The 25,248-nt window shown below is 35.4% G+C and overlaps 2 protein-coding genes and 1 pseudogene across 2 annotated transcripts; all 3 read right to left on the reverse strand.

Moving 5' to 3' along the window:
- Positions 1–5,500: 5,500 nt before the first annotated feature.
- LOC113321660 lies at positions 5,501–6,799 on the reverse strand (annotated as a pseudogene).
- Positions 6,800–6,946: 147 nt separating this feature from the next.
- On the reverse strand, positions 6,947–8,727 carry LOC113321653 (cysteine-rich receptor-like protein kinase 10). Its single transcript, XM_026569567.1, has 5 exons — positions 8,347–8,727; positions 8,030–8,240; positions 7,667–7,904; positions 7,418–7,568; positions 6,947–7,331 (listed from the first exon to the last, which is right to left on the reverse strand). Exons 2-5 carry the CDS (start codon positions 8,061–8,063, stop codon positions 6,972–6,974), a joined length of 783 nt encoding a protein of 260 aa, XP_026425352.1. The 5' UTR covers positions 8,064–8,240; positions 8,347–8,727; the 3' UTR covers positions 6,947–6,971.
- Positions 8,096–9,193, reverse strand: LOC113274661 (cysteine-rich receptor-like protein kinase 10). Its single transcript, XM_026524061.1, has 5 exons — positions 8,875–9,193; positions 8,566–8,694; positions 8,347–8,474; positions 8,157–8,240; positions 8,096–8,107 (listed from the first exon to the last, which is right to left on the reverse strand). The coding sequence occupies exons 1-5, from the start codon at positions 9,191–9,193 to the stop codon at positions 8,096–8,098; spliced, it is 672 nt and encodes a 223-aa protein (XP_026379846.1).
- Between the last annotated feature and the right edge of the window lie 16,055 nt (positions 9,194–25,248).

The following is a 25,248-nucleotide window of genomic DNA, read 5'->3' on the forward strand; positions in this document are numbered from 1 at the left end:
ATTATTTCACAGAGTGGGAAGAAGTGAAAGCAGTTCAGCATATTCGTGATAAAGACATATTCACGTTTATTTTTGAAAATATCATATGCAGATTTGGGATCCCTGCATAGTTAGTATCTAATAATGGAAAAGAATTTGAGGGTGAGAATATAAAGATGCTACTCAATGCGTTCAAAATTCAAAGTGGAAAGTCTACCTCCCTCTATCCGCAGAGTAATGGACAAGTAGAAGTGATCAACAAAACGATCACAGACACATTAAAGAAGAAGTTGGATGGACATAATAAAGGTTGGTGCGAACAAGGACATAATATAGTGTGGGCATACTAAACAACAAGGAGGGAAGCGACAAGAATGTCATTATCCCTACTACAAAGAAAAAAGCTTGGGAGAAGAATCTATGTGCAGATTTAATTTTAACAAAAATTGATGACCTGGAAGAAACTCGAGAGGTCGCTTTGCAACATATGGAAAATTATCAAAGAAGATTAGCTCGAGAATACAATAAACGGGTTAAGATAAGAGAATTTCAACCAGTAGAATTAGTGTTGCGAGAAATACCGGTTTATCAGAGAGGATGAGATGGGAAGTTAGAAAAAAGTGGGACGGACCATATGTAATAAAAAGAATAGTTGGAAATGGAGCTTATGAGTTGGGGGATCCTGAAGGAAGAGATGTAGGACGAAAATTATCCATGAACATATGTGATATAAATCGCACAGGTAAAAAATGCGAAATCAAGAATGTGAGTTCATATTTTTTGAACATGGATGTAATGTTCAATTTAATAAAAAAGTTTGAAGATTCTGTTCGTTCTCAAGAATTTCTCTCATCAGAAAAAGGCAAATATAAGTCCTTATAATAAGACCTTAGTACAAGGCAACAAATTATATAACCGCAAAAGAGAGGCATCCAACTGCGGCGTGCACCCTAATTCGCATAAATGCAAGAGGCAAAAAGTAAGACCTATCGCACGTCACATTTGGGTAAAATCTGGTAAGCATGACTCAATGGAAAGCTATATCGACCCTGGAACTTGAGTCATGGATATTTTGGGTGAGAAAAAACGAAAAAGCCCATCCAGGAGAGGTGCCTTAAATTTTCAGTCTAAGTTCATTTCCTTAGAATGGAAGACCAAGGTAAGAAAGTATCTCCCAAGGAGCGCAAAAACTCGATCAGGGCTCTGAGGTACACGGTTGAGTCAAGAGTGCCCAGGCATCTGGAGCGTACCTTGATACTCTTGACAAGTCCTGACTATGATGCACTCGGTCCGAAGATACCCCACTTAGAGTGCGGTCTCGTAACCATAAACCTTATCGGTGGAGGGATAAGAGGCTGCGAAATCAAATGGTTGTTGTATTACCGGATGGGAGGATCCAACCTTAACCCGACAGAGGTAAGCTTCCTTGAAGGGGCAACCAGGGGGAATATAAGGACGACACCCTCCATTAGGAAGCTGAAATTGTGTCAAAAGACGTAAATGTCATGAGGCTTTTTATTCACGGGAGTATTAAGGCTTGTCATATTTACGCACGAGAAAAACCTGAAGAGGCAATAATACAAGAATATGATAAGGCGAGATCAAAGGGTCCTTACATTTAGGTGTAACGACCGCCTGCGATCTCGTCGGACAAAAATAAAAGATAAATTAAGGAAAGATAATACCTTTACTTAGAAAGGCAACATAAGACCTCATGAGAAAATTTATATATAAACTAATGTTGTTTTGCAGGAAATTTACGAAAAATAGCAAGATCCATAAAATTCATATACTTGTTTCTTACAAGACATATAATAAGAGGCGAGTAAGGGAGTAAAAATAAAAAGATATTATCTTTCTTGATTAAGAAACAAGTTCCAAATGTATCAAAATATAAGAGAGGAATTCAAATAATTAAGGAGTGAGAAGACTAAGCATTGTTGGAAGGTACATCTTGTTCAATCAAAGACTTTTCAGCATCAATCTTATGGCTTGGATTTGGGTCCTTAACTTCGGTATTAGTCTTATCAAATCAACATTGCCAGATTTGTTCTTATCAAGTTGATCCTCTGAAAAGGAAGCATCAATATCATGTTCATGATCTTTTTCATCATCGCTCACAAATTCATAGTCACTATCTGGCTCTAGATACTTCTCGTCTTCGCTTATATTAAGGGGAGGGACGGTTACTGAAGAAAGAGAATTGCTCAGAAGTATTTGATTAACTAAAGTCTGAGCATTAACATGAGCCTTGCGAATAACTTCTTTCTCAACATTTCTGGTATTGATTTCTGCGAAATTTTGAAGATATGTGAATCTTCTTCGCGCTCGGTCTCGAGAAGCAGTAAGAGAAACCTCAAGATTCGTATAAGCAATTTCCAGGTTCGTATGATCCTTGAGAACTTTAGCTAAGTCATATCTCAACTGGGATATAGTGGATTGATTCGACTTTTCGGACTCTGCAAATATTAATATCGAATCATAATTTGAAAGCAAAAATTCGAAGAAATAAATAAAAGGATTAGAAATTTAAGGCAGTGAACTCTAGCTGACTACCTTCGCAGAATTCAGAAAAGGAAAGAGTGTTATTCTTCATACTTTCCATAGCTTTATCGAAATCGCCACCAACTAAACCATTGAGACGAGATCGAATCTTCTTTTTATCAGCAAAGAGGGAATTATTCTTTTTCTTAAGGTTATCATGAGAATGCTTCGGTTGATCATATTGTTCTTAAAGCTGGTTCATCTTCACAGTCAAGTTTATTTTACTTTGGATGATTTTTTCATTCTGGGTGTTTAATTCCTTAAATGATGCTTCATGCTGAACTTCTAGTGAACGAAGAGCTTGTTCTTGATCATCATTTATTTTTCTGGAGAATTAAGTACTGATGCGAAAACATTGCTTCTTTCTTTAAAAAAGAGTCTTTCTCCATAGAAAGAGTATGGTTCTCTTATGATAAGGTTTGATGTCTTAAATCAGCATTATATAACAACTTAGACATTTGGGAAATATGAGCATTTAATACTTCAATATCTTGATTAAGATGACTATTTTCATGAGTTAGATTGTTAATCTGGTCAAACGAATATGAATGTTGGTTATTTAATTGATTTAATTGAATCTGCAACCTCTCATTATTCGCACGAATATCTTCAGCAAGAAATTGGAAGGTGAATCTCTCCGCAACTCGCTTCTGGTTTAAATCTTAATAAATGCATGGAGAAGTTTAAAAAGTGGGGATAAGCGAAGAAATATACTACAAGAAGCAATAAGTAAAAATAAAAATACCTCTAAGTTTTTGGTTCTGGTTGCGAAAACTTCAGAATCAAGGATTGCAACTTGGAGTTCTCCTTTCAGTTTACCAACTTCCTTTTCTAAAAGAGTGTTCCGGTGTGAAAGTTCTAGTTGAGAGCAACTAGATTTAAAATGCCCTTCAGCCAAAATCATTCGACGATGAGATTCCTAAGGAAGAAAGAAAGTAAGGATAAATAATAAAGATATTATAATCAAAAGAACACATACAAGAGGTACTTACCAAGACATCTAGAGCGGTATGAAAACTTGGATCAATTTGAGAATGGATCTCATCTCTTGTAGCTTTATTAGAAGGAAATTCACATAGAAGTTTACTTAAGCAGAACATATGGAAACTTTGTGAGGATCACTGGTGTATGACTGAGCAGAATTGATAATGTCAAGTAAAGTTTGAGAAGCAAACTTTACACTGTCCAAAGCTTTTCATATCAACAGAAAGGGATTCCAATAAGAAAGAGGAAGATAAAGAAGGAGAAGAAATAGTAAAATTCGCAGAGTTGGGAATATCCATATTATTTTGAATGGTATCAGTGCTTATGTGCAAAGGAGAGTTCACAAAGGTTGAAACAGTTTGAACAACATCCGAAGCAAACGTAGAGGCAGGAGTGGGGGTACCTTGTATACCTTGATTAGTAACGGTTTTCTCTTCGGGAGGAAAAATTTCTTCAAGAGTAACAGAGACATTCGCATGAGAAGGAAAAATATTAGTTTGAACTGTCGTTTCGAAAGGAGATGGAGAAATAACGTCTGCGACACCAAATTCAGGAATATAAATATTTGATTTAAGAGTTGTGGGCTTGCGAACTCTCTTAAGTGTCGGTCCTTTCCCTCCACCTATTTCACAATCGGAATCCTGCGAAAACAACGCAGATAAGAAATAAAGGCAACAATATTGTTTGATAAAAATAGAATATTTCTTACTCCTTTGTTGTGCGAAGTCTTCCTCTTAAGAAATTCTTTGTCCTTGATATCTGAAGAAGTTTTAGGGTTGGAAACAGTTACTTTGAGGCCACTCGAATAGGAACTTTTCCTACAAAAAGTAGGGGAGTTAAGTTAATCATAAGATCAACAATCGCGATCGAGATTAACAATTATGATCAATAATCGTAGTCAACAGAAGAAAAAGAGGATAATTTTGATAGAATGCACAAACCTTGGATTTGGATCCATGAGAATAATGGTGATAAAACAGCAGCAACAGTGACAGATGAATCAGGGAAGTAGAAGTCTCGAGGAAAAAGAAATATAAACAGAATCAAAAGAAACGAAGAAGTTATTTATCAAGGATAAATCAATAAATAAAAAAGAAAGATGACCGGTTAGAGACGGTTTGTGTCGGTAAAAAAGCAGAAGAATCGACACGTCCAGAAAGAAATGCTGAAATTACGGAAGAATGTCGGCAAAACAAAATATGAAGAAATAAACATGTGCGATAAGTTGGATGTTGAAAGTTTCTCACATCCTTCACGCTATAAAGGGAACGATGTGAGAAGGGGAAAAATGTAGGAGTGAAATATCGCACATTCCTTACTTGTGCGAAGTAAAGGTCATCTAATGTAAGCGAAGACTATCGCATATAGTAAAATTAGAATGACGTATTTAATGATGTCATCATAGTCACGAGTAAAGTGTGATGATCTGTGCCAAAGTGTAAAGTATGCGAAGTCGAGCGAATGTACAAGAGCGATTGTAACGCATAGTGATTTCGAAAATAGGGGTTCTATTAGCTGTCATCCACTATGTATCACCCTATATAAAGGGAAAAAACTGTGTAATGAGGGATCTCTAGGATGAGTGTTATACAAGAAATTAGGAGAGAGAAAGTTTATTTGGAAAGCAATTAAAGTCTTTGTAATATTTTATATTCAATCTTAAGATCTTGATGAATAAACAAATGATTTTCACTAAAAACTTTTATATCCAATGCTCCTCTCGTATTCTTTTTTGTCATTTTTATCAATAAAATCTCCTTGCAAGCTTTGTCAAAAAAAAAAAAAAAAAAAGGTGAAGAGGTAGAAGATGGAAGGCAAAAAGATTTTCCACAGTTCTTAAGACTTTGGAGATGATTCATACGCTAGTCGCAATTTTTCAAAACTGCAGCTAAAGATAGCTTACAAATAATTCCAACAGAAATTAACAACAAGTCTCATATCATCACTTTATAAACATTATTGTGAGAATTGAATTCCCAATTCTGAATGAACAATGATAAAAAAAAAATTAAGTATCGCCGAAAAGAAATAAAATAAAACCATTAGAGTGTCAGCTAAAAAATGAAAGAGACAGAATAACAAAATTAAATATTCGGGGAATGTAGTGGTGTATCGTTATCGAGGGTCTAGTTCAGTAATTGTTACTTCATTTACGCTGTGTGTTGCTGCATCACTGGTCACTGACTCGTTCTTCGAGCTTCCTTGTTCTTCGCTCTATCGTAAGTTCGACACGGGTTCCATATCTACGGTAGTCCCAACAAAAAATGCAGGTGCTAAAGGTAAACCGGGATCGGTGGCAGAGTAACTATTGAGCATTGGACAACTGTGGGCATTGTGGGTCTATCTGCAACACCTTCTTGAACACATAATAAAGCAACATGGATGCATCTCATTGCTTCGTTTCTAGAAAATGTGTCTTTCAATGTTGGATCTAATATTTCTATATAAGACCCGTTATTCCAATGTCTCCATACCTGCATAAGTTTCTCCTACATTTTTATTATCCGTTGCCTAAACGAAGTAGATTCCAAAGAAGATATTATTAATATTACTCACACAGCTTAGAAGGTCTTGAGCAATATCGGATTGATGAAAACTGTTGTTCTTCTGTCCAGAAAGTATCTCTAATATTAAGACACCAAAACTAAAAACGTCTGATTTCACTGAGAAATGACCATGCATTATGTACTCTGGAGCCATGTAACCACTGCGAATTAAAAACAAAATAGAAATATCAGTATTTTTTTTTATACGGTTATGAACAATTAGACGTTCAACATTTCGAAGTTTATACTTACTACGTTCCAACAATTTTGCTTGTACGCTCATGAGTTTGGTCATGAACAAAAAGCCTAGCCATGCCGAAATTTGCAATTTTAGGATTCATGTCCATGTCTAATAATATATTGCTAGCTTTGAGATCCCGATGGATGATTTTAAGTCGAGACTCCTCATGGAGATAGACAAGTCCTCTTGCTATCCCTCCTATTATCCTGTATCGTCTTCCCCAATCAAGCTGTCTACGTTTAACTGGATCTACACAATTATCCGGCCGACCCAAAACAAAACCTTTTAGACCACCATTCAAATCTAAAATAAGTATTTATATATCTAACTATGCTAGCTGATAGAATGAGAATAAGCAGATAGAGAACGGGTACAAACCGAACAGAAATTGGTCAAGGCTTGCATTTGGCATGAATTCATAGATGAGTAGTTTTTCTTCACCAGCTAAGCTGAAACCTACAAGGTAAAGATAGCTTACAAACTAATCCACAAGTCTAATTGTCTGTCAATTGCATATCATTTTATAAGCATTATTGTGAAATCTCCAGTTCTTGAATGAACAATGATAAAACAAAATAAAATAAAATTAGGTAATGCCAAAAAATAAAAGAACCTATAGTTTGCCAACCAACAGAATAGCAAGATTATATATTCTGGAAATGTAGTGGTATATATCATCATCGAGGGTCTAGTTCTGTAATTGTAACTTCATTCACGCTCCCCGCCCCTACTTCACTAATCACCGACTCGTTCTTCGAGCTTCCTTGTTCTTCGCTGTAGCCTAAGTTCGACTGGGGCTCCATATTTACGGTACTCCCAATAAAAAACGCAGGCGCTAAAGGTAAAGCAGGATCAGTCGCAGAGTAGCTGTTGAGCATTTGGATAACTGTGGGCATTGTGGGTCTATCTGCAATATTTTCTTGAACACATAATAATGCAACATGGATGCATCTCACCACTTCATTTCTAGAATATGTGTCTTTCAATGTTGGATCTAATATTTCTATAGCTGATCCGTCATTCCAATGTCTCCATACCTGCATCATCAGTTTCTCTTCCGTTCTATCATCAATTCCATAAATAAGAGTAGATTAGACCCAAAGACGATATTATGGATACTCACATAGCTTAAAAGGTCTTGAGAAACATCTGATTGATAAAAACTGCTGTTCTTCTGTCCACAAAGTATCTCTAATATTAAGACACCAAAACTAAAAACGTCCGATTTCACTGAGAAATGACCATGCATTATATACTCTGGAGCCATATAGCCACTGCAAATCCAAACACCCGAACAAACTAGAAATATCAGGAATTTTTTTGATACGGTTACCTACAGTTAGACATTCAAAATTTAGACGTTAATACTTACTACGTTCCAACAATTTTGCTTGTACGCTCTTGAGTTTGGTCATGAACAAAAAGCCTAGCCATGCCGAAATCTGCAATTTTAGGATTCATGTCCATGTCTAATAATATATTGCTAGCTTTGAGATCCCGGTGGATGATTTTAAGTCGAGACTCCTCATGGAGATATACAAGTCCTCTTGCTACCCCTGCTATTATCTTGTGTCGTCTTTCCCAATCCAGTTGTGTGCATTTAGTCGGATCTACAAATTTATCCGACCCAAAACAAAAACTTTTAGACCACCATTTAAATCTAAAATAAGTATCTACATATCCAATTACGCTAGCTGATAGAATAAGAATAAACAGATAGAGAACGGGTACAAACCGAACAGAAATTGGTCAAGGCTTGCATTTGGCATGAATTCATAGATGAGTAGTTTTTCTTCACTAGCTAAGCTGAAACCTACAAGGTTAACAAGATTTCTATGTTGAAGTTTAGCTACTAATGTAACTTCATTCTTGAACTCTAGGTCACCTTGACCAGAGTATTTTGATAGCCTCTTCACGGCTATATCTCGCCCATCTGGAAGTGTCCCCTGAGGACACCAAACAATACAAAAAAGAAAAAAAGTTCAAAAACAGTCACTTGCTCAGAGTTTAATTCTAAGTTTCAATATGCATGTGTTTTGTAGGTTCTAGTACCTTGTAAACAGAACCAAACCCGCCTTCTCCAAGTTTATTAGCTTCCGAGAATTTGTCTGTTGCAGCACTTATTGTACTGAAGTTGAACTGCAAAGACTCTGCTGTAACTGGAGTCTCATCATCCACATCTTCATGACCAAAACAACAAATTGTGCGAACCCATTAAGCAAGTTAGAGACACATATGCCTAGATGACATGTTTGAGGGATGGACACTTACAGTCATACTTCTTTCTCTGCGTTCTCTTTCTCCCGAAACAGAAGAACCCGAAGGCAATGGAAAAAAGTACTGCGACAACCAAAGGAACCACTATACTGATAGTAAGTTTGGATGAGTTATTCCTATTTGCTGCAAGAACATTTCTCAATTAGGATGTTTGAGTAATTTGAACTTATGTATGAGAAACAGCAGTCGTCCTGGCATGAATTTTGAATTCATTATTCACAATTACTTCCGCTTCAAAGTTGTTTCGGGTTGAAACGGTCAAACGAAGAATGTCACAAAACAAAAGAGTACAGTACTACTTACCATTTGGTACAGGTGCATTCGTTGACGATGGCGGTGTAGGAGAAGATAAAGGAGGTGGTGGTGAGGGAGTAACCGTGGATTCAAAGAAAGGATATAATTCGTATCTGAAGTTACAACTAGGTTTAATAACTCTTCCACCTATTTTCCCATCACAACAACTTGGTATTTCAGATATAGCTCCGACGAGACATCTATTACAACTTCCTGAAGATATATCCGCAGTACACTGTACTAATCCATATACTTTTGAAAAATTAGTAATATTTCTATCCCCAATAGCAAAATTATTAGACCCAGCTTCTGCTGCTAAATCTTCCATTAAATTACCTAAAATTGGGTTAAACTGATTCGGATTAGAAACATTACCTAAATTCCAATTATAAACTCTTGGTTTTTCTTGCATAGTACTAAAGTAATAATCATTTGAATACCTTAGCATACATTTCTCGTACCAAATAATCGCTTGTTTATAATTTGGACATCTACCCGTTTTGTTGAAATCTTGAATAGCAAAATCGACACAACTTTGACACTCATCTTGCTGGATATCACCTCTGCACTGTAAAGACCCGTAAACAGTATCCGGGCTTTGGCCATTGGTGGCGTTATAGTATCTATTTTGGATGCTTGAAGGAAAAAGGCGATTGAGATTAGCTTGGAATGTGCTGCCAGTAGTGTAATTATCTCCTAAACAGAATTGATAAACAAAATCTGGTTGTGGCTGTGCAGTTGTGTCTTGTATGGTGATCAATAAGATAGAAAGAAGAAATAAGTAGATGAAGAAGATCGAACAACTTTCGATCTTTTTGTTTTCGATGAACATTTTTCTATTTTTCTATTTTTTTTTTGAATGTTTTTTGCGTTACACCAACCACAATATTCAAGGGTACATATACATGGGATGCTGGTTTGACTCTGAAGTCTGTAATGCTGGTTTGACTCTGAAGTCTATTAAGAAGACTAGAGAAATCATATTTATCCACAAGTTCAAAACAGGTGTGTGGATGCGACTGACTATGTCACAGTAGACTAGTCATATGAATTCAGCAGACGTCAGTAAGACGTAAAGAAAACCGTGTGCAATTTAGAAAGAAAGGTAAAAGGCCGAATCAAGGCGGTCCCAAATGAAGAAAAATCTATGGCAACTAAAGAAAGTTCCTAGGAAGAAATTTCATAAGAGAAAAGTTCATAGGAAGATATTCAAAGGTATTTTCTTTGAATTCCATTTTTCCTATAGTAATAAAACAAGATGAACAAGATGCACCTTTTACCGTTGGAATATTCACAATATATCCGGAAGATTTAGTCAGCTAGCTAGCTGGATAGGCCTAGTCAAAGATATGTAGTTTGTTAGTTTGTTGCTATCTTTAGGTTTACTGTTTCTATCTTCCTATATAAATAGGAATCATTGTAAATGTATAATTATCCCAGAATGATCAAACTCCCTGGAGATCATTAATCTTATTCATCCTAAGGGGTTTCTCCGTGGACGTAGGACATTAGTGCCGAACCACGTAATATCGGTATGTCTCTATTTTTATTTTCTGTTCGTTATGATTTTGATATGTAGTTTAATTATTATCATTGATTTAATTTCACTGTTTACTAATATCAATGACACCCATCTTGAATTTGATCTACATATCAAAATTTAAGATGGTATCAGAGCGGGAAGATCCGCTCAAATCGCTTCCGCTACAAAATTAAAATCTTCATTTTCGCACCAATCAGCATTTTTTTGCTTGTTCGATGTTTTTATCTGTACATTGAATTTAATGAGATGTTTACATGGTGCTCATACTTTCTTTGCTACCCATATATGTTAAGGTAGTATCTTGAATAACAGGGAAGTTCAGAAAATCTAATTTCCTTGTCATCAAAATTGGGTATCAAACTTTGGAGAAGGATTAGTGTCTTTCTTCCATTATTCACTTTTGTTTGCATCTAAACTAGTCGACGCTCTTTCTGTTCCATTATTAAGGTTAGATACAAAATCTAAGATTCCTCGGTTCTATAATCTTCATACGAGTTCTATAATATCAGTATTTGGCTCGATTGAAAATTGATTATCTTATTGATTTTTTTTTCTTCTTCATTGCCATTTTATTTTGCAATTGATTCAATCAGACACGTTGTGGATGATCAATTATACATTCACCGGAATTTACTTGTTTTTCCTTGGTTTTTGTTTCCCAAGAAGAATTCAATCCCGAAAATATGATTATGGGTATAAATGGATCATCTTTATCGAGATATCCATCTTTTATCTCCTGAAAATATGATCTCTTTTCAGATTTGGTAACATCATTATTGTTTACGGTCTAAATATATCTGTTTTTAGATCTCATCTAAGCTCAAAATATTCAGCTCAAAATTTTCATGAGCTCATATATCCTTCATGGCCTAATTGATCATATTTATTATCGGTCTAGTTGATCATTATCTCAGTTTTTTTCCGTGTTCTTACTGTGATCTCCCAACACAATGACGCGTGAAATTCGTCAATATCTTGGATTTCTGCTTTTTGAAATCCTCGAGGCAAGATACTCTCATGATATTCTTGTCCGTATATCAATCATTAACCACAACAGATGCCATGATCCTTGGCATTATGCTTTTATTAGACAGGAGCTATTATAATTTTTAATTAATTGATCACATCAATCATTGGCATTTAGTGGTCTGTTAATACAGTGAAGAGATGAAGTCCATGGTCACAGTATCCATGATCTTATTATTCACGGGCATCATACACAGCGTTTAAGTTGTTGCTTTCTTTTTATCAAGGAATGTTTTCTCTTCTTCTATCAAGAGTATGGCCAATATCACGCGGAAATCTCCCTCAATATCAGGAGTTTCCTCCTCTAAAGATCGTCATTTTTCTTATCTTATTTCAAACGTTAGTTTTTCTTCCAAGAAAACTATTTTACACGTCCATTTATGTATCTCAGTATGGTCGATTTTTTATAAAAGACTACAAGTTGTTTGTATGTCTTATCTCTGTTTGTCGTCAACAAATCAAACCCATATCACTCTTTTAAACATTCTTCAAACCCCGTTATCCAATCATTCACGTTGTTGGTGTGTCTATCATGTCTTTCCTTGGTTAGTAATCAACATACGAAGCACTCGGCTACACTTTCTGGGAACATTAGGCATCGGGCAATGAAGATTACATGCTGCCGTTGAGAAGGTTATTTTGCTGCTGCCGTTGAACATTCGATACTTTTGTTCAAAGAGGATCTAAATGAAATCAAGTGACTGTTTTACAAGATTCTAATGGAAGTTTATGTTAAAGATTTAAAAAAAAAAAAAAGTGGTTACTGCTATTTCTATTATTTACTGATGACAGTTAGTCATTAGGAAAATGCGATGTTCTCCGGTCAAAGATTAATACAACATCCAGGAGTCAAGCTACATAATTCATGGTTGAAGATTTATTCAAGTTGAACACTACAAATTTTTCCGTGTCCAACTTGAGGGGGGGTGTTGGAATATTCACAATATATCCGGAAGATTTAGTCAGCTATCTAGCTGAATAGGCCTAGTCAAAGATATGTAGTTTGTTAGTTTGTTGCTATCTTTAGGTTTACTGTTTCTATCTTCCTATATAAATAGGAATCATTGTAAATGTATAATTATCCCAGAATGATCAAACTCCCTGAAGATCATTAATCTTATTCACCCTAAGGGGTTTCTCCGTGGACATAGGACATTAGTGCCGAACCACGTAATATCGGTATGTCTCTATTTTTATTTTCTGTTCGTTATGATTTTGATATGTAGTTTAATTATTATCATTGATTTAATTTCACTGTTTACTAATATCAATGATACCCATCTTGAATTTGATCTGCATATCAAAATTTAAGATTTACTAGTAAGATTTTAAAAAATTATACGATTGTTTTATCTACTTTTAGGAATCGGGAGAACTTTATGCGAAATTCAAATTCAATTTCTCTATTCGTATTTACAAGTTACAACCATCTTGTATTATGATTTATGACAATAAAATGATAAAATGCCTAATAAAACTGACAACAAGAAAATAATAACTAGCAGAATCACGATTAGTAGGATGATCGTACATATATATATACTTCATAACAATAAATTAATATATACAGGCTGTGCAGTCGTGCATTTGTATTGCAATGAAGAAGAAGATCGAAACTAGATTAACGTACTGCTACCCATGTTTTTGTTTCTGATGATCATATACCGCTTTCTCTTTTTTGGAACGTTTCTGCTTTACTTACCCCCAATGACAATCTTCAAGGATACATATACATACATACATGTTAATTTGGATATACTAGTTTACTGTTCTAGCTACAATCTTTAATAGGAGTGGTTCATCATTAATAGTAGTATAACAGAAAAATAAAACTAAAAATGAAATTCAGGTCTCGAGCAATTGTTTGCTTTTAGATTCACGAGCAGTAATCTCAAATACGAGAAAATAAATATCAGTAATAACGAAAATCCAAAGAAAAATATTATGTTGATGATTATTATGCTTTCAAAATAAAATAGATTATTAGTTGTACCATGAGTAAGAATGCCATTGCTACTTGAACCACCGCCATTTCGCCCTCACTCAGGTTCCTCATTAGGCCAACCAACTAAGTGTACAGGCTGATCGAGTCTGCACGTCGGTCAACGTTCAAAGTCCACGACTGGTCAATAATCAATAGTCAAGCATCGGTCATTAGTCAAAGTCAATTATCGATCAACGTTCAAAATCAACCGTATGTTAACGGTAGAAGCCATGTTGCTAGTGGCGCTTCCAGCCAGTTTCCGGCTTAGTTTCCAGTCTCGCTTCCAACCAGGATTTGTACCCACCACATTTGTGTCCAATTAGTTGACCATGGTCCCTTTGACTGTCGGTTTGAGTAAAAGATCTGAAAATTAGCTGAACAGAGGGCGTTTATGACTGTTTCCTTGTTTAATGGAGCTTCAGCTGCTGGGTTCCATTTCTTTTTGATTAAACCTGTCAGTACCCAAAACAAACCTATAAAGGGAATTGAAGGGGACAATAATCAATAAGATCACCACCAGATACAAAGCTTTATCAGTTTTTTGATAAACTTTAGTATTGTCGACCAACTTTAGAGCGCTTGCAGTGGCCGGGTTAAGATCTGCAAATTAATCCAAGTTACTTTCGATCCAGAAAAAGTGCTAAAGATTTGATTCACGACTCCATATTTGGTAGGTTATACGAAACAGATGTTATTTTGCCAATAAGTGACTAGTCTAGATTAAGATGTATATCTTACATATTTTAATCAGCTATAAAAAAAGAGAGGGAGGGAGTAGGTTGAAAGACAGAAATTTGAAAGACAGAAATTTGATACAAATCCATTTAAAAGCAATTGCTTAAAATCAATAGATAGATTCCTGGTTATTTTGGAATGTGTTTCATCGTTTCGATTTTCTCCAACCTCCCAACAAATGAACTAGAATGGCCACTCCTCCCATTGTTGATTTGTTATGAGTTGGATACCCACAAACTTTAACACCTCCAAGTTCCACATTATAGTGTATTTATAACTTGTAATTGTATGAAAATAATATCTGAGGTGAAATAGTTGTGTGCGGTACTATATGGCATGAGCAGTAAATAGTTTTTATGTGAAAATATAAGTAAATAAAAAAGACATGCAGCAACTTGTATGTACAGAAGGGCAATTTCGATGTCCACGAACAACAAACTTTCTTTCATTTTATTATAAAGTTGCAACTAGAAAAATTGTGAAAAGGAACACTAAGCAATTGGATTCCTATATTTAATGTCTTCTTGAATGGAAATGACAAACTTAGGTGGATTTTCCTGCACCACTGTTATCAGTTGTGCAAATACTTTTCGAAGTCCGTAAATTCCATTGTTCTCGGAACGCTATTCTTTATAAAATGTAAAATGTTTTCTGTTGCTGAGAAAGATTACCGAAAGCTAAGACCTAGCTTCTCTACTGAGAGGGTAGAATAACCTCAACATTCAGATTTCAAAAATCCTTTGTCATGCTATGACAGACAACCTTGCATGACCTGGAGGACATTGCATTTCATCCATCCCTTGCACATTTAACAGGAAAATGCCTCCTAGAGCCGACAAGACTACATGTGTCCTCTTTCCCTTTAAAAATGATAGAACAATTGCATCTTTGTGGCGTTTTCCATCCTCCATTTCTCTAGACATTGGCATTCAACTCAAATAGATTTATCACTCAAAAGTGGTTGGCCATGTTGGGGTCTGTACACTCCACTTCGAATCTCCAAAGGCCCATGCTTAAAAGTTAAAACCCAAGTGAAGGATGGTTTAAATGATATGAACCATTTTTTAGGCACCATGGTTTTTTTTGGGACCATGGTCTTATTAGGCCAACCTTCCTATACTTATAAGGGGTGTCCTAAAGTTAGGTAAGTACACATTTGCCCTTTACTTTAATTTAAATTAAAACTAACCTAATAACTATAGAAATCTAATCATATATATCTAATCTAAATGAATCTATTAACCAAAATCAAAATCAAAAACAAAAATAGGGGGAATCGAAATTTTTTAGTTTTGAAAAACAAAATTATCCTCTTCTTCTTCTCTCTTTGTTTGACGTTCCTCGTTCGATTGAAAAATGAGTATTAACCATCAAAATGAGTTGAAAATGGAAGTTGCAGAGAGAAGTTCGGCTAGGAATTATATGAAAAACTTTGTCGAACTAACCGAACCTAATGAAAATGATGAACATGAAGAACAGTTTGGCTATTTCGCAAAAAAAAATTCCCAACCGAACCCTAATAGTTCGGTTAGTAGCAAAAAACATTTCCCAATCGAACCCTAGCAGTTCGGTTAGTTGCAAAAACATTTCCCAACCGAACTAAGTAGCAAAAAACATTTCCCAACCGAAGCCTAATAGTTCGTTAGTTGCAAATAACATTTCCCAACCAAACTTTAGTTCGGTTGCATCGCAAAAAATGTTTCTTAACCGAACTTTAAGTTCGGTTTGATCGTAAAAAGTTTTAAATTTTTTTATAACCGAACTATTTAATGGTCACACCAAATATAGAGTTCGGTTTGATCGCAAGGAAAAATTTCAATTTTTTGTAACCGAAATTCTTACTGGTAACTAATCATTACTAATCATACTAATCACTAAGTTCGTTTTTGGTCTTAATAGCAAAAAAAATTAAAATTTCTCCCAAATTTTTTTTATAGAACTTCTTAATGGTAACTAATCATTACTAATCATTACTAATTATTAATTAATAACTAATTAATCATTAAACTAACACATTTAATTAAGGAGGGTAAGTTTGATATTAAGAAAAACATTTAGATAAGGGGTGAATTAGGATTACTTATAATGTCTTGCCTAAAATAGAATCATGGTCCCCACAAAAATTCCATGGTCCCCAAAAAAATGGTTCAATGATATCTCGAACTAGGATTGCTCGAACCCAAGTGAAGGCTGGTTTAAATGATATCTCCTAGTTGTGGGGTCATCTTTAGAAATAGTAATAGCTTGGCGGTTGGTTGTTTGGCTCAAGCCATTGGTGTTGATAATTCAGTTTCTGTAGAATTTTGGGGAGCCATATACGCTTTTAGGATTGCTCGAACTAGGAGGATGACTCGTATATGGTTTGAATGTGGATGCACGTCATTAGAGCTTTGTCCGATCCATCTTTGGTGCCTTGGAGATTAGCGGTGCACTCGGAAAATTGCATGAGATTTTTGTGGTCTATTCAGTTCAAATATTCTCATATATATATAGAGAAGGCAATGTTGTTGCTGATCTTTTGGCTAAATGGGGAGCTTCAACCGGTTCTCAATGGTGGAATGATCCACCTCAATTTATTAGAGTTACTTTGGGTAAAGACAAATCAAATTGTCTGCTTACCGTTTTAGATAATTGTAACATTTCTTTTATGCCTTTTTTTTCTTCTATTTCCTTGCTTCTTTCTCTTTCGAGGTTTCGGCCTAGTCCCCTGATTCTTTTTCTTTGTTTATATCAATAAAATCCTCATAGCGAGATTAAAAAAAAAAAATTAAATGATATCTCGGTAAACCACAACTTTGAGTTGTCTATAAAAGTAAGCCCTAGATCTCCACTTATTTTTCAGATTGAGAGAAAAGTGGGTGAGCGGAGAGACACCGCGGACAATATTAAACAAGAAATCTCAGAGATCTGATCACAAATATGGAATGTTATTATTGTAAAATTGGGTATGTATGGGAAGCCTTGCACATACCATGGAGATCTGACAATAAATTGCATCACAATGATTTCTCCTCTCATGGTGTTAATATTTTTGGCCTTCTTAATCTTTCTTCTTCCTTGATAAAACTATGGTTACCGATTGGATTGGAGGCATATTTGGCAGAAACTGGTAGACTCGCTGAAAGCTGATAGATTCAAAGAATAAAGCAGTGAGATTCGGTGAACTCACTGATTATCTGCGCCTCTGCGGTATGAATACTTTTGAAGGTATGTTGGCTCTTATACAGATTCTATTTTTGTTATCTAAGACACATTGTTTTGAATGTTTAGGTTGAGATCAATACTGATGAATTTTACAGGTTAGCCATTCAATTGGATCCAAAGGTCCCATGCCAGAAACTAATCAAAAGATTCAGTGGAAATAGCTTAGAAGAGGTAGGGGAAACACATCAAAGACATCAAGAGAAAGGATGACTGTTTACATTAGGGTATTAAATCTGTTAGGGTTCTAGACCAAAATACTAGGTTTATGTGACTGAAATAGGTATAGAACCCGGATAATAAGAAGAATTAAGAGAATGAGTGGATTAAGAAGAAGAAAAGAAGTCTAGAAGAGACTGAAGAAGATTTTTTCGTATTAATTCTTGAGTCTTTTACAAAGCTCATGAGTTGTATTTATAACTACGTATACTTGTGAAACAAGTAATGCTAACTATGGAGTTTAAACTAAACAAGGGGAACTAATATAGAGAAACTAAATAAGTAAACTAATATGAATAGGTGTTGGTACCGCAACATCCCACCCTTCTCGAAAAATGGCTTGTCCTCAAGCCTGAAATTCTGGAAATATATCACGATACAACGAATGCGGCGTTTCCTGTATTCTCCACATAATTCTCTTAAAAACTTACCACGATCAAACACAAAAGTCACTTCATTAGTGGTGGTCATGAAAACTATGCCAACAAGTACCACAATGAGCACAACATGGGTATCTCCTAACTTCTGAGCTATACCATGGAATGCACAACCAATTAACTCTTTCCTCTGCTGGTCCAAGAAATGGAATAACTCCTTTGATTCAATAACTACATTTATGTCTTGAGATAAAATCGACCAACCAAGTCTTCTAATTTTGACGTAACGTCTAACGTCAATTGCATCATCTAGAAGTGTCTCAACCGACGGTGCAGCAGTAGGTGCTGAAAAGAATATGATGTCATCTAACCATCTCTCGTCGGTATAAACTGATTCAAGAACACTTATATTTTGTCCGCCAAAAGGAATTGTGTCAGTACACATGTCAAAGTAATTGATCCAATCTACTCTGACTCTCAAGGCTCTAATCATTAAAAAGATCAGTAGCATAAGATACTCCACTCCAAATATATTATTTGTTATAGCTAGGAAAAGTGGCACACATTGCCGATCATTACCAGACTTACGTATTTGCATCAACTTAGATATCTTCTCGACCAGCGCCTTAACAAAATTAGTTTCTCCAAGGGATTCCTCTATTTGTAAAATTTTATGCCGATTATCTGAGTTTAAAAATTCTAGAAATACTTTGTCGCCTTTTGCATCATGTTCACTAACAATTCCCAGGCTCTTAAAAATTTCCATAGTGGATATGGCGGAAGATAACAAAACTTGGTGTTCGCCGTCATCGGTAATACTAGATGGTAGGAAGAAACCAAACATCACTTTTTCCCTAAACATCCACTCACTGGATTTATTAACCCGTACATCGACAACTTGGGTGGTAGGGATCTTTAGCAGCCGATGACTAGCGATATAAAATGACAAATCAATTTTCCACATGCATATTTTCCCTGCACAGCTCCCATCAAAGCTTGCACAACTCTTCTTCATACCACTACCTTCTGTTACAACATTTCGATGTACACATGGAACACAATTCTGAGCCAAATATATATAGGCTTCACAAACATTTAGCATCTCAAAAATTTCCACAGGTTCAAACGGCTGACCTTCATTACAAGGTTCAAAAATGGGGAAAGTTAGAGTTGCCCAGACCTTATGGTTCGAAGCATGAATAAGCCGTAGATACTCGTTCTTGCTGTAATACTTGGTAGTTCCAAGTTCAAGTAGTTTCTGACGAAAAAGCCATAACTTCTTTTGGACAGACTGAACCATGTAGACTTGTTGAATATGAGCAGCAGTTTGAGCACTTAACGAATCTTTCAGTGACAAATCTGGAGTACCAACAGTGTCTGGCATTGGACCGCGCTCTGAAAGTGTTTGTACAACTATCACATTAGAGAAGGTCTCTCGATGGTTCTTCCTTTTTCTTTCCTTCAAATTAAACGTAGAATCAGCAATTCCTTTGCGTCCGCAGGCAAAAACAAGATTAGTTGTTCTACTAGAAGCAAATTTCGGACTAGGACCTGATAATGTTCCAGGAGCATCTCGTAACGTTACTAGAGCACCAATAGTACTCCGCTTTCTTCCACAAAAAGCATCCCAGTGAAGTGAAGTCCATTCATTGACATTACTGAAAGTGAGACTACCATATCTGTCAACATTTTCATATACAATAGTTGAAGATTTCCCTTTAGGCTCCAAAATAGCTTGTTTAACGTTGATTTTTGCTGAGAAACAAAGTATTATTTTCCAGTAGCAGTTGATCTCGTGAATGCAGCCTTGTCGCCGTCCATGTATCTGGAAGGAACTCCAATTACGAAGATAACATTTCTCACTATTTTGTCTTGAGCAACAGAAATTTCGCCAAGAAGGACTTCAACTTTTCCATTAGTATCAGCATTAAGGTTTGGAAACTATGGATTTACGGCGCCACATACAAATGACTCCCAAATATCAGGTTCATATGCCTTCTGCTCAAAAGCTGTGTTATTATCTGCACATTTTAGCGCTGAAAAATCCATAGATGAATCTTTTATATAAAGATAAATTTCAGAACTCTGAGCATCTGTTTGTAGTGGCAATACTTGTGGAATAAGTAATGTAATTAGTGAGCTAGCTGGCTCCCGTCCAATATAATTATGTTTGTTCTTCTCAAAACTTGCAAATGAAAGAAATGGTTTTGAATATAGTACTGAATGCATGTCCATCACCAGTTTTCGAAGACCAACTTTGTGGGCTTCTACCACCACATTCGTGTGATTGCAAGATTTTTCCTTGTAAAATTCTTCATTGTAATAAGCAACAACATCGCGTATGTGCACAATAACTCCAGGAAGATTTACGAAAAGAATAACATAATTCTCACAGTTACAGTCCACCAAATCTAACTTAGTGTTAGCATCGTATTCATCAGTTTGTGTTAAAATTCCAGGCTCGAACAGAGATGAATGATTTGAAACCGAAAGGGGTAGATGCGCAACTGCCCAACTTATACTTCTTGCTGGTCACAATCGATTATCATTCATGCAAATACCAACGTCTTTATTGAAAGACATGTTGCTTCTTACAAAATATTTTGTCGTACCTTGTGCCAACGATACTCTCTCAGCGTTTGAGAAAATTCTAACACGAAATCGTCCATTGTAATTCTCTATACTTATATTTTCGTGAGATGGGTAATCAAGCTTATAGTCAGAATTATAAAACAATGATATATAGTTTATTCCTCTAGTTGGATATACCATGAAATAAATCTCAGGAGTTAACTCAACAAGATGATCCTTGTTAGGGTTTACATGAGAGACGATTGTACGTGTTTCGCCATGAGTAAGAACTTGATCATTCTCAACAGTAGACGAAGAAGACAAATATATATCATGAACTACTAAATCATTAGGTTTGTCGAAATTTGAAGACTCACCATTAACTTCTAGCGGAAATGTGAAACCTTGTCGTCTTGATTTTCTTCTTCTTTTATAAAAACAACATTCTCTTCATAACCAGCTGATGTGGTCGAAACAACGATAGTATCATTAGAAAACAATGATTCCTCTTCAATTGACAACGAAACATGTTTAAACTGACTGTCATCTTGCTTTCCAGAAGTAGCTTGTACATTCACATAAACTGATGTATTAAAATCTTGCGAAACATATGGAACCTCATCGACCTGTTGTTTTACTTCTTCCTTTTGAGAAGTAGTTTTGGTTTCTGCACTAACTTTTGTTGTGGAAATCATATCAATGCTGTTTTGAGTTGAAGATGAATCTATTTGTTTAGCAACAACAAATCTCTCAGGACCAAAATGAGCACCAACTAAAGTGCAAAACTCTACCATGTAGTAACAGTAATGGTGGTCTTCTTCCAACGAACCAAACATAAGCATCAACTTTAAGATACACGGAAGCGATAGTAATTTTTGATTGTAAGCCACCGTGTGTATACTAAAATATTGATCGGTACTAAAATTCCAATCATCAAGGTCATCTCCATCAAAAGTAGGAAATTTCAAACTAATAGCTCCATCATGAATAGGGTTTTCAAGAAGTCCATCACCAATATTAGGGTTAGTAGAGAACTGATGGTTTTGTTGATGACCAGTACCATGAGCAATAGGCTGAGGAAAAAATTCACGAAACACAGTACGTAAAGAGTTTTTTAGTTCCGAGCTCAGAGCTTGTGTCAAACTTGATGTCAGAGATTTTTCATGTTCAGCTAGGTCAAGTTTACACTTAGCTCTGTCATCTTCATGGGCTAACTTTTCTTCTACGCGAAATTCGCGTAAAATCTTCTCAGTGTAAAACATTGTAAAAAAAATTGGTCGAAAATTGAGTATAACGTGACCTGCTCTGTACCAGATGTTAGGGTTCTAGATCAAAACACTAGGTTTACGTGACTGAAATAGGTATAGAACCCGGATAATAAGAACAATTAAGAGAATGAGTGGATTAAGAAGAAGAAAAGAAGTCTAGAAGAGATTGAAGAAGAGTTTCTCGTATTAATTCTTGAGTCTTTTACAAAGCTCATGAGTTGTATTTATAACTACGTATACTTGTGAAACAAGTAATGCTAACTATGGAGTTTAAACTAAACAAGGGAACTAATATAGAGAAACTAAATAAGTAAACTAATATGAATAGGTGTTGGTACCGCAACAAAATCATTGTAAAATCAAGATCTGAATGTTTGTATGTTTACGAAGATACTTTTCTTTTGTGGAGTTTTTCTTTTAAATTTTAACAAAATGTAAATACAAAGCTCATAATTACTCCTGACATTGACGGATTTGCAGCTTTAAAATAGGTTACAAACTCAATCGACTCAAAGAAATTCTTGTATTATTACTGTGAGATCTGGAATTGTTGAATGAACATTCCTTCAAATTCATGTATTGCCAAGTCCGAATACTATTAAAAACAAAATAATATTCATAGGACGAGAATTCATACTTGTGTTCCTTTCTTTTACCCATCAGCACCTTTCATCTTCACCTTGTTTCCTATGGATGGCCACTAATTCATATGTTTAGCTCATAACGATATCTCAGTTCCTTGTTGATGCAGGGCGGAAGCGTTGAATAAAATTAAATCCAAAACCACATATTTCCGAGATACCACTCTCAAGGAAAATACTACTTTTCAATTAATCAAAATCTTCTCCTCTAATATGAAAACATGGAGCTCTTTATATAGATAACTTCCAGACAAATAAACAAAATACTTATTCCTTAAAATACGAGATTTCTAAACTAATATATAAAATTCCTAAATAAACAATTATATTTCTAAAATATTATTAATAAATGAAAACATCTTAATTAATTACAATATATCTTTCTAGATAATTAAAATATATTAAATAATAATGAAAATATCCAAGCATATTTTCATCCCATGAATACTCCACCATTCTCCCCTTCTCAGAAAAAATTCGCCCTCGAATTTTGCTAGTATTAGTTCTTGTATAAATAATTTGTCGATGAAAATATTTATAATCCGTCGACTTAAATAATCTTGGCATAATTGCTATTGGACTCAAAAATATTTGCGCTTTGAAAATGTGAAGTTGATGTCGTTGATCCACCTGACTACATAAAGCTTTTAGAGAGTATGAATCAACATAACTAGAACATAATATGATCTCATCATCAGGATAAATATCATAAATTGGTGGTAGATTCCAATCCACGGCAACATTATTTTTCTCAACCACAGAAAAAGAAAAAATGCCATCAAACCTTGGGATTTCAAGCTTTAATCCGGACTCCAACGAATCTCGTGGATCATGTGCAACACCTTGAAATCCTTCTTCCATGTCGCCAAGGAAGTTTTTTTGTTCATCACCGGTCACTTCCTCCACTCGTTGTAGGCTAGGACCATGATGGGGCTCTTGCTGATGATGCATTTCATCCAATTGGAGGGTGAGCGCCTTAACCTTCCGTTCTAGATCATCTATTACCGCTTGCTCTTTCTCATCGCTGAGAGCGGCTCTTCGAACAACATCATAATTTCTTCCTCGAAACATGATGCAGGAGCGTTGCCTGTCTCTGAACCAACTGATGCAGGGCGGAAGCGTTGAATAAAATTAAATCCAAAACCACATATTTCCGAGATATCACTCTCAAGGAAAATACTACTTTTCAATTAATCAAAATCTTCTCCTCTAATATGAAAACATGGAGCTCTTTATATAGATAACTTCCAGACAAATAAACAAAATACTTATTCCTTAAAATACGAGATTTCTAAACTAATATATAAAATTCCTAAATAAACAATTATATTTCTAAAATATTATTAATAAATGAAAACATCTTAATTAATTACAATATATCTTTCTAGATAATTAAAATATATTAAATAATAATGAAAATATCCAAGCATATTTTCATCCCATGAATACTCCACCACTTGTCCATAGATATTCTTTCACTCGACCCTTTCCTCAATTTCAATTTCTCCTTGTACATTTTCAATGAGAGTTGTAGAATTGTGTAGGTATCCTCTAGCAGGGTCTCTAAGAATTGTACCCTGAACATTCGCCCATTTGGTGAACATAATTTGATTGTTTGATATTTGTTGTATCCCCAGACTCCATTCTTGAAGGGGTAGACAATCGTTAGACACGTTTCATGTTTCACATTTCCTTCCTACTTATGATAGAATGTTTTGAAATATCCTCTCATGAATGTCTTCTGCTTCTTTCCAAGCTTTTAGTGTATTATCCTGATTGAGTATCTTAAGAGTTCACTTATGGGAATGAGCCGATTGGCAACCTGGTATGTCTGCTATACCAGAGGTCTAATTAGTTAACCCTTCATTCAATATACCAAGTCACTAAATATGTTATGCATAATCAAATATGCCACATCTATTTTTTTTTCCTCTAAATATCATATCTTAGTCTTACTATAAGAATTGAATCTCCAGTTCTTGAACGACTGATGATAGATTTGAACTATTGCCACACCATACAAAGTACTATTAGAAAAGATAAATAAAAGACGACAAAACAACAAGAATATTTTCTCTGCCTATCTGGAATGCAGTAGTGTATCGTTATCGAGGGTCTAGTTCAGTAATTGTAACTTCATTCACGCTCCATGCCACTGCCTCACTGTTGCCTGGATACAAGGTCGACTGGGGCTCCATATGTATCGTACTACCAACGAAAAATGCAGGCGCTACAGGTGAAGTGGGATCGGTCGCAGAGTAGCAGCTGAGCGTTTGGACAACCGTGGGCATTGTAGGTCTATCTGCAAAATTTGCTTGAACACATAATAGTGCAACATGGATGCATCTCACCACTTCATTTCTGGTAAATGTGTCTTTCAAAGATGGATCTAATATTTCTGTTGTAGTTGCAGAGAAAGGATGAATTCGTAGAGCTTGTTACAAGTGACCATAGTGTAACCAAGGGCTTGCTATGGCTAAATCAAGTATAATTTCACTTGATTCTGTACATGAAATATCAAAACATTTCTAGTGCAATGTTGCATGTATGTACATTGGAAAGACTCATGAAAGGTACCCGTACCAGGGGTATACTAAAGAGTCAATTTTCCAGTCTGCAGCTAAAACCAAATTAAATTCACGAAATCCAAGTCTAAATATATCATATAATAAGTATTGCTGTAAGAATTGAGTATCCAATGTTCCAATTCTTGAATGAATGATGATAACATTTCAGGTATAATGAGTGCCAATCAACTTAGAGAAAAAGCAGACAAAAGAACAAGATTATATACTTTGTAAATGTAGTGGCGATATTG

The sequence above is a fragment of the Papaver somniferum genome, chromosome 1 (genome assembly GCF_003573695.1).
Source record: "Papaver somniferum cultivar HN1 chromosome 1, ASM357369v1, whole genome shotgun sequence".
In the NCBI taxonomy this organism is placed as follows: Eukaryota; Viridiplantae; Streptophyta; class Magnoliopsida; order Ranunculales; family Papaveraceae; genus Papaver; species Papaver somniferum.